The sequence below is a fragment of the Myxocyprinus asiaticus genome, chromosome 48, assembly GCF_019703515.2.
Source record: "Myxocyprinus asiaticus isolate MX2 ecotype Aquarium Trade chromosome 48, UBuf_Myxa_2, whole genome shotgun sequence".
NCBI lineage: Eukaryota > Metazoa > Chordata > Actinopteri > Cypriniformes > Catostomidae > Myxocyprinus > Myxocyprinus asiaticus.
The window spans coordinates 19,111,045-19,128,800 of record NC_059391.1 but is presented as its reverse complement, the minus strand read 5'-3'; the positions used below and the strand labels follow the sequence as shown (position 1 = coordinate 19,128,800).

The following is a 17,756-nucleotide window of genomic DNA, read 5'->3' as shown; positions in this document are numbered from 1 at the left end:
CTTATATTTATCCAACACATCCAACCTCTTCTGCCATTTCATTCCTCTGAGAAAAAAAAACAAAAAAACATTTGCACTGTACATAACAGATTGTATTAGATTTGCACTACCCATGTGTATGTGTGTATGTACAGTATGTGTGTGTCTGTACGTATGTGTATAATTAGTTTTATTTTTTATTATTATCTATGTCTTTCTGCTGTTTTTGTATTTTTGTATTGTTGTACACTGGAAGCTCCTGTCACCAAGACAATTCCTTGTATGTGTAAGCATACTTGGCAGTAAAGCTGATTCTGATCTGTTAAATGGCTAACAGTTGTTTTTTTTTTTTTTTTTTTCTCTTTCTCAATTTCTCATCCTTCTAGGTATGGCCTCACAGGTTACGGTCTGTCCACCACATGTTTATCAACCTCAGACAAGTGCCTTTTGCAGAGCGAAGAAAATCGATCCCAGCAGCTGTGTTTACCAAAAGATCCCTCGCACTTACGTGGTCGGTGTGAATCTAGGCATCGCACACCCCACAGATATTATACCCATATCGCAAATTGAAGTGTTGACTAGCGAGAAACCCTGTGGTACACAGGCCTTTTCAATACAGACTGAATCCTTCCCAGCTCCTCAGGAGCTCGTTGGAAGGGCTTCCTCGCTATACACACGTGTGGCATTAGAGGGTGACCTTCAGTATTTCTCCAGAGCGGCCACAACTGTTGCAGAAGAAAGTGGAGACAGTGGCCAAAACTGCCATAGTAGTTGTAGGAGTAGTAGTGCTCGAGGAGGAGCAGGGGACGACGAGGAGAGAGACGAAAGAAACGGTGGTTTGAATTTGGTCGTCAAAACCCAAAAATGTGGGTTTAAATGTGAAAGTGAGGAGCTTGAGAAGGGCAAGAGCATCATGCAGATAGTAGAGGAGCATTTGACTCTACCTGCTATGTTGCAAACAAATGTTGGCAGCACAGCCGCAGTGGGTGTGGCTCCACCCGAGCAGAATGGAACAGGAACGGGAGCTGTGAGTGGTGCAGTTGATGGCGAATATCAGTTGGTGCAACATGAAGTGTTATGCTCCATGAAACACACCTATGAAGTGCTGGAATTCTTGGGACGTGGTACATTTGGTCAAGTGGTAAAGTGTTGGAAAAGGGGCACCAACGAGATCATGGCAGTGAAAATACTGAAGAACCATCCGTCATATGCGCGGCAGGGCCAGATCGAGGTGAGCATCCTGGCCCGACTGAGCGGGGAGAACGCAGAGGAGCATAACCTGGTGCGGGCTTTTGAGTGCTTCCAGCACAGGAACCACACCTGTCTGGTGTTCGAAATGCTCGAGCAGAACCTATATGACTTCCTCAAGCAGAACAAGTTCAGTCCATTGCCGTTGAAAGTGATTAGACCCGTGCTGCAACAGGTGGCCACGGCGCTGAAGAAGCTCAAGAGCTTGGGCCTGATCCACGCCGATCTTAAACCAGAGAACATTATGCTGGTAGATCCCGTGAGACAACCGTTCCGTGTAAAAGTGATTGACTTTGGCTCTGCTAGCCACGTCTCCAAAGCTGTGTGTTCAACGTATCTGCAGTCGCGCTACTACAGGTAAGGAGTCTTTTTCTGTGTGTTTTGTTTATGTAAAGGCTGACTACTGGTTGCCATGTCTGTGTTTAATAATAAATAGACTGTCGGGTATGATATAGATATTGGCAATGTAAATGTTTTAAAAACAATTAAATACTTGTTTGTTATATGGCAAGTATGAAGGTATAACTTGTGGTGTTTCATTTGAGGAAGTGGAACAGAGGAGGGTTTACTTCGGCCATATTGCCTACCTGGACAATTATGTAATGCTGTCTTTGACCCTTTTTTTCCTTTTAGAAAGTTTAGCGGCAAGCATGCTTTCTTTGTTCCAGAGTGTATCTGCGCTAACTGCACAGAGCTACACCCATACACCAACTGTATGTAACTCCATTGAGAAGTCTTTTCTGTAGCAGAAAACATATGACGTGCACAATTTCTGTCCGTTGACTGGTTTCATTGCCTCTCATGTGCATTCTCTCTCAAATGGGGTCAGTTCTAACTGTGATGGCTGTACTCCCATACCTTTGTGGTTGGCAGTTGTTTTGGAAGATTGCAGCTTGATAACGACATGATTCATGGAAAAACATGGAAAGTTCTAGGGACGCACCAATCAGATACCTAGAAATTCTAGGGACGCACCGATCAGATAGCTGGATCGGTATTGGCTCTTATATTGATGTTTTTAACTGGATCGGATATTGGTCCGACGAGCCAAATGAAATGAAGAAATTAAGCTCCAAAAATGACATAAGAACCATAAAAGCACAATTAAAGTAGCCCATTTGACTCGTGCTATTTATTCAAAGTCTCTTGAAGACAAACGATAGCTTTGTGAAGTGCAAAAGGCTGAGTTTAAGTAAATATATAGCCTGCATGTGCAGCGCATTTTAGTGGATGCGCACTGCTCTGTTGACACACACATAGCACGCGTTGCTGTTTTCAGCTCTCAGAGCCGCTATCAGTATGGGAGCGCTACACGCGACCAACATCTCCTATGTAGATGCTCAATAGTTTAGTTCGCCTATAACATGCATTGAGAATGGCACTGGAGGAGCATTTCACCAGAATTTGAAGTGTATGAAAATACTATGAACTAGGCTACACACACACACACACACACACACACACACACAAACACAAAGGACTTCCTGGAGTGTTCCGGCCATCAAAATAAATGCCTGATTGTTTTAAAGTTAAGAAGGCACAACTGAATATATATTACTATTGTATAATACATTTCTAAAATATTATTATTATTATTAGTTTAAATACAAATTACAACAATACCTCAGTTGACTTATAATTCTATAAGAAATAATATTTTAAATATTTTTCATTCACAAAAATAATTCTGTGAATGAAAAGTGGACTTATGCCACATTCCATTCCACATTTTTTTAAATACAGAACAAGTAAAAGTCCCAACATTACATGATATAACAAACGTTTAACGTTTAACAAACGCCTGCAGAGACCGGTATATACAGTTGAAGTCAGAAGTTTACACACACTGGTTTTCATGTTTTATGGGGACTTTCCATAGACATAATGGTTTTTATACTGTACAAACTATAGATTCTATCCTCTAACCCTACCCCTAAACCTAACCCTCACAGAAAACTTTCTGCATTTTTACATTTTCCCAAAAATAATTTTTTAGTGTGATTTATAAGCTGTTTTCCTCATGGGGACTGACAAAATGTCCCCACAACATCAAAAATTTCGGGTTTTACTATCCTTATAGGGACATTTGGTCCCCACAAAGTGATAAATACCTGCATACATACACTTAGGTTGAAGTCATTAAAACTAATTTTTTAACTACACAGATTTTATATTAGCGAACTATAGTTTTGGCAAGTTGTTTAGGACATCTACTTTGTGCATGACACAAGTAATTTTTCCAACAATTGTTTACAGACAGATTGTTTCACTTTTAATTGACTATCACAATTCCAGTGGGTCAGAAGTTTACATACACTAAGTTAACTGTGGCTTTAAACAGCTAAGAAAATTCCAGAAAATTATGTCAAGCCTTTAGGCAATTAGCCAATTAGCTTCTCATGGGCTAATTGGAGTCAATTGGAGGTGTACCTGTGGATGTATTTTAAGGCCTACCTTCAAACTCGGTGCCTCTTTGCTTGACATCATGGGAAAATCAAAAGAAATCAGCCAAGACCTCAGGAAATATCCCTAGAAAATAAAAAAAAATTTCCTTTCCTGTCAAGCTTAACATTTTATTTTTACCACAGATACGGCTGGCCGATATGACGATATAAATTGCGGCGAGGATATAAAGTGTCAATTAATAGAGATTTTGCTGTATCAAGTACATCTGGAGATGTAAATATCAATTTTCATGGCATTTATCATGCGTTCAGCGCTTCATAAGCACTAAATTTGCTTGTTATCTGACACATGCATCTTTGTTTGACGTGAGTGTCGCGCCGCGTTATCTCTGGAATCCAGCAGGCTTCCCGACATTTGTACTCCAGAGACCGCAGAGCAAATCATTTTTTATTTTGTTTTATAATCATTATAGTGTTTCATATATTTTTTTTTTACGGCTGTCAATCGGTTAATTTTTATTCGAATTAATTACATGGTATGCCTATTAATTAATAGAATTAATTGCAGTTAATCGCATATGTAAATATTTTCGGAGAGCCCCTCATAATATTTCAATATAAATGGTTAAATAATTATAAATAGTTATAAATAAATTATATACAGTATTCTAAAAAATAATAATACAGATAATTAAAATGCATTACATTATTTTGGCACATAAGTAAAGCATTAAAAAAGACAATACAAAGAGTGGCTTTAGAAAGCAATATATTGTTTATTTCCATATTATTGAACACAAGCCTATCCTCGGCCTACAGTTTATTGCAATCCATTTTGCATTTGAATTCGTCAGTCCAGTCCGATTTATTATAAGGGCTTGATGCGTCAGTGTACACCTGGGGCAGATGGGCGCTTTTGGAGCTTCTTGGTTATGTCATGTCTTAAAAAAATATATTTCAAGTTAAATGAAGCTTGAAAAATAGAAAAACAGGTCTTAAGATCCCTGCTTTCAGATTTGAGCTCCATCAAGCTCTGTTTGAATGCAAGAATGTGTTCTGATCTTGTGTTGTCTGCCATCTGTATAAGCTGCATGTAGCTTACAGCGAGTTTTGCTTACTGCCCCCTGGAGAAATCAGGTGGTACTCCAAGCTTGAATCACTCAGATATAAGGAATATTCGTTATCACGTCCAGGGACATGATTAATTGAAATTAAACCAAATTATTGGTCTTTCACAGAAAGACAATTCTTTCAGTTTCTGAGAAAATTAACCAATGAATGGCTTACTTATAGTTGTCTCTGCATATTAAACTGGGATAGGAAAAGGTATTTTAACACAGAAAAAGTTACATCTGCTTTAATTCACTGACTGGATTATCCAAAAATAGACATTAAAATATGATTATTTAATATTAAAACCTATTTTTCTTGATTTTCCAGAAAAAAGAAAAGAAAAATACTGGATCTTGAAATGTATTGTTATCATGATATAAAATTATTCATATCTTGATATAAGATTTTGGTCATATCGCCCACCCCAGAATATAATTATTATCTTTATTGTGCCTGCCTTCAACACAGATGTGAAAAGAAAGAAAAAAAAAACTCCTTGCACCCTCCCTTTCTCTACTAGGTATATGAATGGGTTTAGAACATTGTGATATTGCAATGGGGAGTACAGTGTGTCTTTGTAATCATGCTCTGTTTGTGGTGAAGCTATCTGTGAACAAGATAAAGAGGAACTAGGTGCTAGTTTAAATAAGGCATTTGAACTCTTTGGGACTTTGTACTTTGCCTTGCATCACCACAGTTTGATGCCTGCAAGTGCAACTGTATGCACACTTACCATGCAGGTGGCACTTGATTGTAATATAAATTAACATTTTGTTACTCCCAGTATCTTAGTTGTAGTTTTGTTTTATAAACTAAACATTTTGTTCCATAAACAAATGTTTTTGAGTACTCGTGCTCACTTTAACAAAGTATTCTTCATCAGGCATTTTCTATGTATTTACACAGACTATTTAATGCTGCTCATAAATGCATTTTCACAGCAATTACGATTGCATAAATAATGTTACAATAAAATGAATGAATATAGAAATATGAAATGAATGAAAATTTGAAGTTACACTTTTAAATATGAAACTAAATTGTGAAATATATGCTCTATCATGACAACAAGTTCAAGACAGCTCTGATGCTGCATTTAATTTACACAGAACCAAAGCAGCATCAGAACTGATACTACCTTTGTTACTATAGGGGCATTCATGCGGCATTGCATCTTAACACAGAATTTTGAACAGACAAAGAGCAGGCTTATAGGGTTAGTTCACCCAAAAATGAAAATTCTCTCATCATTTACTCACCCTCATGTGTATGAATTTCATCTGTTGAACATAAATGTTCAACAAGATTTTTTGAAGAATATCTCAGCTCTTTAGGTCCATGCGATGCAAGTGAATGGGTGCCAAAATTTTGAAGCCTCAAAATCCAAATAAGGGCAACATAAAAGTACTCTGGACGACTCTGGTGTTTAAATTCATACCTTTTGAAGCTATAGGATGGGTGTGGGCGAGAAACAGATCAATATTTAAGCACTTTTTTCTTCACTTTAACTTTCTCCTTCTGTTTTTGGTAATTCACATTCTTCGTGCATATCGCCCCCTGCTGGGCACTGTGGGCAGGAAGGAGAATTTATGATAAATGACTTCAGTATTGATCTGTTTCTCACCCACACCTATCGTATTGTGTCTGAACACATGGATTTAACCACTAGAGTCATATGGATTACTTTTATGCATCACTTTATGTGGTTTTTTGGCGTATTTTGCCACCCATTCACTTGCATTGTATGGACCTACAGAGCTGAGATATTTATCTAAAAATCTTTATTTGTGTTCTGCAGAAGAAAGTTATACACATCTGCACTACCAGGAGGGTGAGTAAATCATGAGAGAATTTTTATTTTTTGGGTGAACTGTCCCTTTAAATTGACTGTGCAAAGAAGCCTTAAGTGGTTAAGTATGCTTGTCGCTCTCCACAATGAAAGGGTTTTATTGTTGGATCTAAGTCATATTAATCATTAACAAAATGTTTCTATCAAAAATAACTTGGCTTTTCAGATTTTGCTCCATTCTTGATAAAAGGCCCCATATTGTCAGTACACCTACATCTAGTGCAATCAAAAGTACTGGTACTTCGGTACCAAGTCGGTACTAAAGTAAAAAAAGATGTAACGATACCAGTGTTTCTGTAGTACCGAGCACCGACTCTATCCGGTACCATCGCACAGTATGACTGACACGCGACAGCTTTAAAATGTTCACAGGCTTATTTTGAACATGTGCTCTGTTAATCCTTTTACACTGAAATGGAAAATGAATCCAAGTGGCATGACCTAGTGTGATTTATTAAACCGCTGAAGGCTACAGTCTTAGTGTGGATAAGCTACGTACTTTAAATGAATGTATAAATCCGACCGCTCATACTCTGGAAACTTCACAGACATTGAGAATCATTTGAGTTGTATCAGATGACAGAGCAGAGCACTAATCCACTGTGAACGCAGCACATGTAAACTATAAGTTTATATAATTAAATAACAGCATTTGTGCTTTAATCTCAACTTTATTTATATAGCATTTAAAACAACAGAGTTGACCAAAGTGCTTTACAGTAATAAAATTTAATACATAACATTAAAAAATTACCACAAACACAAACGCCAGTAGTCTAAATACAAACACTCAAACTGTGTCCTACATTTAATTTGTCAGACACAAAGGACAGTGTAAACAGATGAGATTTCAGATGTGACTTAAGTCTTCAATGATAACACTGGGCTACGAACCGTTTATACGGAAAAGTGAAGCTTCCGGCAAAGAACACATGTCATAATAAAAGCATGATTCAAAATAAAAGCTTGATGTTTGAAATTAAAGAATCTAATACAAATATATTACAACTGTATAGTAAAATGTAATATTCACTCTAATAGTAATAATAACAATAATTAATCAGTATAGCACAAGCAAGACAGCTGTTGAATACAAGTTTGGCAATGACATGTTAAATCTATTTTCACTTAAAAATATAATTAATTGATTAGACACCATTTTGATGATTAAATTAAATTGAACTTTAAAACATGTTCTGGAAAATAATAATAATTATTCAACTATAATTAAAATAATTATTAAAAATAACAACTTATGTGTTCAATAGCACATTATCATATTAGCATATTTTTGCTGTGGTATCTCAACTGGTATCAAGAACCTTGAAATTTCACTGGTATCGGTATCAACTACTGAAATTTTGGTACCGTGACAACACTACCTACATCTGTAGAGTATTGAGTGTGTGTGGATCCAAAAGTGGGGGAAAAGGCAGTGTGTGCACTTCGGTTTTCCAACGGTCCCCTTTTCTGGTGCCATTATCAATGTTGTAAGAATCCATAGCTTGTTTGCACTGCAGCACAGATCTGGCTCAGATTAATTTAGGGTGGATCTCCTTGTGTTTAAAGTCACTGTGGTATGTGAGTTTGTCATGACAAGTATTTATTTTTCGTACTTGGAGTAGACTGCAATTGCACACATTCACATGCATTCAGGAAGGTAATTCGACAGTTCTGTTGCAGTCATTGTCAAGTGACAGGGCTGAGGTTTTTTTTTGTTTTATTTCACACCTATTTAAAAATGGCATCTGTGTATTTGTTGCGCTTAAAGGGTTAGTTTTCCCAAAAATTAAAATTATTTTATTTACTCACCCACATGCCATCCCAGATGTGTAAGTCTTTCTTTATTCAGCAGAACACAAATCAAGGTTTTAAGAAGAATATCTCAGCTCTGTAGGTTCATATAATACAAGTGAATGGTGATGAGGCCTTTGCTCCAAAAAGCAGATCAAGTCAGCATAAACTTAATCTATCAAACTCCAGTGGTTTGTTTAATCTATGTCTTCTGAAGCGATACACAGGCCTGAATTATGGTGCGGGATTCCGGGTATAGCGCAAAATTTTAATCATTCCCGAAATCTCTACGTTCATAGCGCGGGAAATTTCCGCACACTTTTATTCACTTTAGAGTGCAGCTGTGAAATTATTATTATTATTATTATTATTATTATTATTAAACCAATAGATACAGATGAACAAATCAAATCAATAGACTTTTATTTGTATCAAACTGTAATTCCAGAAGATGCGTGAGTAAATCCGCTCTATCTCTCCCTCTCTCTCACGTTCAACTGTTAGCAGCTCGTTGAGCGCTTGAATTTAGTGTGCGTTCGCAAATGAGGGAGCATTTTGTCGGATAGTTACTAAACTTAAGATGTTACGTATGTATAAACTTTTCTAAACCTGTTAATTTGACATGCAAATGGAGTTATACTGCGTCTCCGTTAGCGAGCGATCATTCATGTTAATAATTAACAAAGCTGTTAACATTCAAACTGTGACGTTGGAGCGATCTATAGTTTTGATGCCTTTCATATCTTGGCGCTCCATCATTTGTCATAATGCAGCACATTTGACGAGAGGCAGAAATAGCAAAAATGCTTTGTGTACCAGCTTCATGGTGAAGAGAGACACTTAAACACCTTTTACATCTCTCATCTCAATCTCTTCATTTAGGGTCGGAAATTAAAGGGAGCTCCGGGCAAAAATGCCCCCTAAATTCAAAATATGGGGGCAAAAAAATGCCCCCGCAAAGAGTTCCTGTTGTTTTATTAATAACATTTGATAGCCTATAGGCCTACTTCCAAATACAGTTGATGTCTGAAGTTTACATACACCTTAGCCAAATACATTTAAACTCAGTTTTTCACAATTCCTGACATTTAATTGTAGAAAACATTCCCTGTCTTAGGTCAGTTAGGATCACTACTTTATTTTAAGAATGTGAAATGTCAGAATAATAGTAGAGAGAATAATTTATTTCAGCTTTTATTTCTTTCATCACATTCCCAGTGGGTCAGAAGTTTACATACACTTTGTTAGTATTTGGTAGCATTGCCTTTAAATTGTTAAACTTGGGTCAAACGTTTTGGGTAGCCTTCCACAAGCTTCACTATAAGTTGCTGGAATTTTGGCCCATTCTTCCAGACAGAACTGGTGTAACTGAGTCAGGTTTGTAGGTCTCCTTACTCGTACATGCCTTTTCAGTTCTGCCCACAAATTTTATATCGGATTGAGGTCAGGGCTTTGTGATGGTTACTCAGTACCTTGACTTTGTTGTCCTTAAGCCATTTTCCACAAATTTGGAGGTATGCTTGGGGTCATTGTCCATTTGGAAGACCCATTTGCGACAGAGCTTTAACTTACTGGCTGATTTCTTGAGATGTTGCTTCAGTATATGCACATAATTTTCCATCGTCATGATGCCGTCTATTTTGTGAAGTGCACCAGTCCCTCCTGCAGCACAGCACCCCCACAGCATGATGCTGCCACCCCCATGCTTCACGGTTGGGATGGTGTTCTTTGGCTTGCAAGCCTCACCCTTTTTCCTCCAAACATAATGGTCATTATGGCCAAACAGTTACATTTTTGTTTCATCAGACCAGAGGACGTTTCTCCAAAAAGTAAGATCTTTGTCCCCATGTGCACTTGCAAACTGTAGTCTGGCTTTTTTATGGCAGTTTTGTAGCAGTGGCAGCTTCCTTGCTGAACAGCCTTTCAGGTTATGTAGATATAGGACTTGTTTTTACTGTGGATATAGATACTTGTCTACCTGTTTCCTCCAGCATCTTCACAAGGTTTTTTGCTGTTGTTCTGGGATTGGTTTGCACTTTTCGCACCAAACTACATTCATCTCTAGGAGACTGAATGCATCTCCTTCCTGAGTGGTATGATGGCTGTGTGGTCCCATGCTGTTTATACTTGCGTACTATTGTTTGTACAGATGAACGTTGTACCTTCAGGCGTTTGGAAATTGCTCTCAGGGATGAACCAGACTTGTGGAGGTCCACAATTGTTTTTCTGAGGTCTTGGCTGATTTCTTTTGATTTTCCCATGATATCAAGCAAAGAGGCACTGAGTTTGAAGGTAGACCTAAAAATAAATTCACAGGTACACCACCAATTGAGTCCAATTAGCCAATTAGTCTATCAGAAGCTAATTGTCTAAAGGCTTGACATAATTTTCTGGAATTTTCCAAGCTGCTTAAAGGCACAGTTAACACAGTGTATGTAAACTTCTGACCCACTGGAATTGTGATATAGTCAATTAAAAGTGAAACAATCTGTCTGTAAACAATTGTTGGAAAAATTACTCGTGTCATGCACAAAGTAGATGTCCTAAACGTCCAAAACTCTAGTTTGCTAATATGATATCTGTGTAATAGTTAAAAAATTAGTTTTAATGACTTCAACCTAAGTGTATGTAAACTTCTGACTTCAACTGTACATCGCGATGTTCGTTGGAATTTTTGCTGAACATAATTTGTTTCATGCCATCCGTTTTGAGTCAGTGGTGGATGCTCGTGCCATAAACGCGCACAAACGGGCACTCTCTTCTCATGCTCTGCAGCAGTTCAGTGTCGTGCTCACGCGCTAAATTACGTGACCGTTCGGTCCTTTTGTCCAAAATATACTGTCCTAGTAAGTAACACTGTCACTCCCTGTGCTATAGCCTACTTGACCTTCGGTTCATCTCACTTATGCATCTGTCTGTCTGAAAAGCCTCCTCAACAGCTAGAAGCCAAAAGTGTGGGAGGAATGGAGGTTTTTTATTAAGTTAATCAGGTCTGAGAGAACACAAAATGTAATGTAACCAAATGCCACAATGTCGTTAATAATAATATTATAAAAAATTATGTCTGGATATATAGCCTCAATGTGAAATAAAAACAGTATTAATGATACAATAATAATTTTACATTAACTACTTTTAGTGTATAAATCATATCTCTTACAAATGTTCATTGTGAAATTTTAATTTTTTGCATTGTTTTATTCAATTGGCATGGAGTTACACATTTTTTTTTTTTAAGCTCCTCATTCCAAATCTGGAGAAATGCTATCATCTCCTCTATGTCAGTGCATTAGTTTTGTAAGCTGTTAATTCAATAACCACATGTAAGGGGGAAATTCCCCCTCATTTTCAGAAATGAATTTCAGGCCCTGGATACAGTTGGTTTTGGGTGAGAACAGACCAATATGTAACTCCTTTTTCACTGTACATCTTGACAGCAGTCTCCTTGGCAATCATGATTTCAAGCTTGATTACACTTCCTATATTCCAGGGCCTGAAATTCATCTAGTGCTCTGCGTCATGATCTAGGAAATGTAATAGAGCTTAAAATCATGATTGTGCCTAGAGCTTCAAAGGCCTTATTCTTAATATATCAATATTCACTTGCATTATATGAACCTACAGAGCTGAGATATTCTAAAAATATACGTTTGTGTTCTGCACACATCTGGAGTGGCATGAGGGTGAGTAAATGATGAGAGAATTCAAATTTTTGGGTGAACTATCCCTTTAAGGGTGATTGTTCCTCATTTTTGGTCAATAGGCCTATGGCGATGTGATGCCTAATGGAGCATTGTAGTATTTAAAAACTCCCATCTCCACAGTTTTATAACTGTGTGACGGTATTTATTTTTAAGAAGCTCTAACTGTAGTCTGAAACCATTTTTCAATTTGCCTCAGCATTGTGTGCATTATCTGGAAGATAGAGTTGATGCACATGTGTATTTAATCCAGATGTCGAATGCATCACAAAAAGGTATATTATTGCATTACACATTGTGTGTCAGGTACTGTATACTTGGAGAGACTGTAGCTCGAATTTAATTGCTCGTGTAGGCTAAATGTACTAAATGATTTAAGCAACTTTAGTTTATAATGTTTAATTTCCATGCTACTTAATATTTTAAGTCTAACAAATACTAAAAACATTATAGAAACTTTGCTTATGTTACGACTTTCAGATATCACATGATGATAGTGATGTCTGAGTTTGTCACTCTGTGATATTGCAGAAAATGATGTCATGCTTTAAAAGCTGTAGTAGAAGTTGTCCCTAGCTGTAAGTCTAGTACTGTAGTGGCCCTTTTTCAGAATAACTGCTGTGACCCATTAATAATTCATTGTGTTTCTTAAGTCATTGTGTGTTGGGTTCCTCGTAAAGTGAAGTACCTGCTTGAGTGTCAGTTTACTACAGTAGTTGGTCATCATTAGGTGCCATGAGTTTTTTTTTTTGTTTTTTTTTTTCTCCTGAGGTTACTCATCCTGTTATTTTTTTGACACCTATGCTGTGTTGGATTTGTTTTTGTAAAGTGCAGTAGCAGACATTTAAATATTTCGCCTTGATACTTCTATCCTCTTGTGGTTGAAGTCTGCCATGTGTAATCAAATAACCCATATCCTTCTGTTCCTAATAAGAAACCCTTAAAGGAATATTTCAGGTTCAACACAAGTTAAGCTTAAAGCTGATGTATGTAACTTTTTATTTGTGTTAAAATACTTTCTCCTATCCAAGCTTAATGTGCATATTAGTAAGCCATTCATAGGTAAGTTTTCTGTTAGTTTTAAGGTCTGGTTTTCTCAAAATGTAAGCATTGTCTTTCTGTGGCACTTAGAATGTTTCTCTGTTTATTTAGAGAGACCCGCTTAGACCTGCCCCAACAATGTTACTCAGCCAATGGTGTGAGTTGGGGGCGGGACTGTCTCTTTGTTTGACCAATGGCAGATGGGGGGCAATTTCAGAAAGCTGTTTTGAAAACAAAGTTTTTCTTTGCAATTCTGTTTGGTGGCGCTAATGTCGCATACTTCAGCTTTAATCGACAGCATTTGTGGCGTAATGTTAATAACCAAAAACATAAATAAATAAATAGAGGTTACTTACAGTGGAAGTGAATGGGGCCAATTTTTCAGAAATGTCAATCCTATAATTTTACAAAAGCACTTACATGCTTTATTCTGTTTAAACTCGTGTGTTATTTGAGATGTAAAGTTTAATTTGTTGTTAAACGGATGTTTTAGGGCTTATGGCCTTACATTTACATGGCAACCAAGTTGTAAAATTGGAAATAACTACACAATAAAAGTTAGTAAGTAATTTTATCACACTAAAGGCATGTTAACATGCATATTGTTTAGTTCTTGTGACTATGCTTTTGTAACAGTGAGTATTTTAACGTTTACAGATTGACCCCAATTACTTACATCTTATTTGTCATCAACATCAACTTTTTTTTTTTTTAAGTTGAAATACATTTTTGTGGTTTTCAACATTATGCCACAAATGCTGTCGATTGAACTTAAGTGTATTGAACCCAGGATATACACTATGTTGCCAAAAGTATTCGCTCATCTGCCTTTAGACGCATATGAACTTAAGTGACATCCCATTCTTAATCCATAGGGTTTAATATGACGTCGGCCCACCCTTTGCAGCTATAACAGCTTCAACTCTTCTGGGAAGGCTTTCCACAAGGTTTAGGAGTGTGTTTATGGGAATTTTTGACCATTCTTCCAGAAGCGCATTTGTGAGGTCAGACACTGATGTTGGACGAGAAGACCTGGCTCACAGTCTTCGCTCTAATTCATCCCAAAGGTGCTCTATCGGGTTGAGAACAACAGTTGGCACAATGCAGTTAGACAAGTACTGTTCTCCTGGCAACCGCCAAACCCAGACTCGTCCATCAGATTGCCAGATGGAGAAGCGTGATTCGTCACTCCAGAGAACGCGTCTCCACTGCTCTAGAGTCCAGTGGCGGCGTGCTTTACACCACTGCATCCGACGCTTTGCATTGCACTTGATGTATGGCTTGGATGCAGCTGCTCAGCCATGGAAACCCATTCCATGAAGCTCTCTACGCACTGTTCTTGAGCTAATCTGAAGGCCACATGAACTTTGGAGGTCTGTAGCGATTGACTCTGCAGATAGTTGGCGACCTCTGCGCACTATGCGCCTCAGCATCCGCTGACCCCGCTCTGTCATTTTACGTGGCCTGCCACTTCGTGGCTGAGTTGCTGTCATTCCCAATCGCTTCCACTTTGTTATAATACCACTGACAGTTGACTGTGGAATATTTAGTAGCGAGGAAATTTCACGACTGGACTTGTTGCACAGGTGGCATCCTATCACAGTACCTCGCTGGAATTCACTGAGCTCCTGAGAGCGGCCCATTCTTTCACAAATGTTTGTAGAAGCAGTCTGCATGCCTAGGTGCTTCATTTTATACACCTGTGGCCATGGAAGTGATTGGAACACCTGAATTCAATTATTTGGATGGGTGAGCGAATACTTTTGGCAATATAGTGTATAAACACTATAAGAAAACTTTAGTTTTAGAGTTAACATTAGGGGGTGTAACAATTCACTCATCTCACGATTCAGTTCGGTTCACTATACTATACTAAACTCGCGGTTCGGTTTGGAACAGTTCCTTTCCTTTAAAATTCAGCTAAAAGTACTGTTCTTAAAATTGCTAAAAGATCCATGAGAGATGTACTGGGACTAAAAATCAGCCAAGAACAGGGTAATGGTACACCAAATGGAAATATTAGCTAATAATTCTGCTCACTGAAAATACAGAATTATGTTAGATACATATGCTGCTTATACACTGTAACTGATTACATACATTTAACATGTTTTAAATTAGAATAGTATTTTTCTAAAATAATATTGTCTCTGATTGCATCTAAATACACTGGCGGCCAAATGTTTGTAATAATGTACAGATTTTGCTCTTATGGAAAGAAATTGTTACTTTTATTCGCCAAAGTGGCATTCAACTGATTACAATGTACAGTCAGGACATTAATAACATGAAAAATGACTTTTTTTTTATTTTTTTTTTATTTTTTATTTTTTCTGAACTTCTTAAATTACTTCAAAGTGTTCTCATAAAAAAATCCTCCACGTGCAGCAATGACAGCTTTGCAGATCCTTGGCATTCTAGCTGTCAGTTTGTCCAGATACTCAGGTGACATTTCACCCCACGCTTTCTGTAGCACTTGCCATAGATGTGGCTGTCTTGTCGGGCACTTCTCACACACCTTACAGTCTAGCTGATCCCATGAAAGCTCAATGGGGTTAAGATCCATAACACTCTTTTCCAATTATCTGTTGTCCAATGTCTGTGTTTCTTTGCCCACTCTAACCTTTTCTTTTGTTTTCTGTTTCAAAAGTGGCTTTTTCTTTGCAATTCTTCCCATAAGGCCTGCACCCCTGAGTCTTCACTTTACCGTTTTACATGAAACTGGTGTTGAGCGTGTAGAATTCAATGAAGCTGTCAGCTGAGGACATGTGTGGCATCTATTTCTCAAACTAGAGACTCTGATGTACTTATCCTCTTGTTTAGTTGTGCATCTGGCCTTTCATATTTCTTTCTGTGCTTGTTAGAGCCAGTTGTCCTTTGTCTTTGAAGACTGTAGTGTACACTTTTGTATGAAATCTTCAGTTTTTTGGCAATTTCAAGCATTGTATAGCCTTCATTCCACAAAACAACAATTGACTGACGAGTTTCTAGAGAAAGCTGTTTCTTTTTTGCCATTTTTGACCTAATATTGACCTTAAGACATGTCAGACTATTGCATACTGTGGCAACTCAAAAACAAACACAAAGGCAATGTTAAGCTATATTTAATGAACCAAATAGCTTTCAGCTGTGTTTGATATAATGGCAAGTGATTTTCTAGTACCAAATTAGCAATTTAGCATGATTACTCACGGATTAGGTGTTGGAGTGATGGCTGCTGGAAATGGGGCCTGTCTAGATTTGATCAAAAATGACTTTTTTCAAACAGTGATGGTGCTGTTTTTTACATCAGTAATATCCTGACTATACTTTGTGATCAGTTTAATGCCACTTTGGTGAATTAAATTACCAGTTTCCTTCCGCAACAGCAAAATCTGTACATTATTCCAAACTTTTGGCAGCCAGTGTTTTTCTTTCTTTTTTTTTTCTTCAAAAATACATATTTAATGGAAGTGCATGCTTATCCAGTTAAATAATATTGCTTTACTGATTAAATCAAATCATACATGACTTTTGACATTAGGATCATATTCCCCCCCCCCCATAGCATTATACTTAATATCCAGCATTATATGGGTCATTCTACAGATGTGGTGCAAATTCAGGGTTGGATGAGTTTTACTTTTTTTTTTTTTTTTTTTTTTTTTAATATATATATAATTTCTTCCCAAATTAATTTTACATTTGTATTGCACTGTATCTGAAATTTATAAATTCACTATGGGCACACTGAAATCTTTTATTTAATTTTGACAATTATTCCTTATTTTAGTCAGCATCCCTATTTTTGTCAATACCGAAACATAAAAAAAAAAAAAAAAAAAATCTGTAATATATAGGAAACAACTTAGCATTCTTCATTTTTGTTGATTCAACATAAAATACATTTTATAAATATTTTTTTTTTGTGCTGATATTAACTTAATTTCAGAACTATTTTCTATTCCCTATTATACTTATGTAACTAATGTAAAAATCAATCACCTTTTTCTTTGCTAAATGTAAAATATTGAAGATATCATGTTGCTATTCATAGAATAATAATGTGAAATGTCCCATTTGGTCATGGTCTAACATAAATTTTTTGTAAAACAAAAAACCGGTGCGTTTCAGTTGTGACGTTGATGTTTTGGTAGTGACCTTATTTTTATGGAACACCCTTTACTTATTAGTTTTACACATCAAGTCACTTAATTACACTTATAGCAAGTATTTTCAGGTTTCAGGTATGTTGCGGTCTGGTGTACATTCACCTTCATTTGACGTTCAAGGTGGAGTTGTTTCCCTGCAAAAAGTCTCTAGCTCTTTCTGTGCTTTCTTCCATGCCCTATGCTGTTCTCTTCTCCCTGTCAGTCAAGTCTTTTACATTTTAAAATTTTCCCTCTTTCGTCTTAAATTTTTATTCTTTTTCTTTTTGTAGGTATTGTTGATATCTAATAAGGTCATCCCTGTCACATGTGCTCAGCTGTACTTTTGGGCATATTTGCATCTCTTGTGTCTATCTGCCTGTATCAGTCTACAATTAAAAAAATACATAGAGACTGTTGTGTGTGAAAATCCCAGGAGATCAGCAGTTACAGAAATACTCAAACCATCCCGTCTGGCACCAACAATCATGCCACGGTT

The 17,756-nt window shown here is 37.0% G+C and overlaps 1 protein-coding gene across 1 annotated transcript in view; it reads left to right on the top strand.

The window, feature by feature from the left end:
* Positions 1 to 17,756, top strand: part of LOC127437484 (homeodomain-interacting protein kinase 3-like) — a 70,776-nt gene that overhangs the window by 4,686 nt on the left and 48,334 nt on the right. Inside the window, exon 2 of the mRNA XM_051692425.1 lies at positions 366 to 1,584. Coding sequence (XP_051548385.1) covers positions 368 to 1,584 — 1,217 coding nt within the window. The 5' untranslated portion in view covers positions 366 to 367. The remainder of the gene's footprint in view (positions 1 to 365; positions 1,585 to 17,756) is intronic.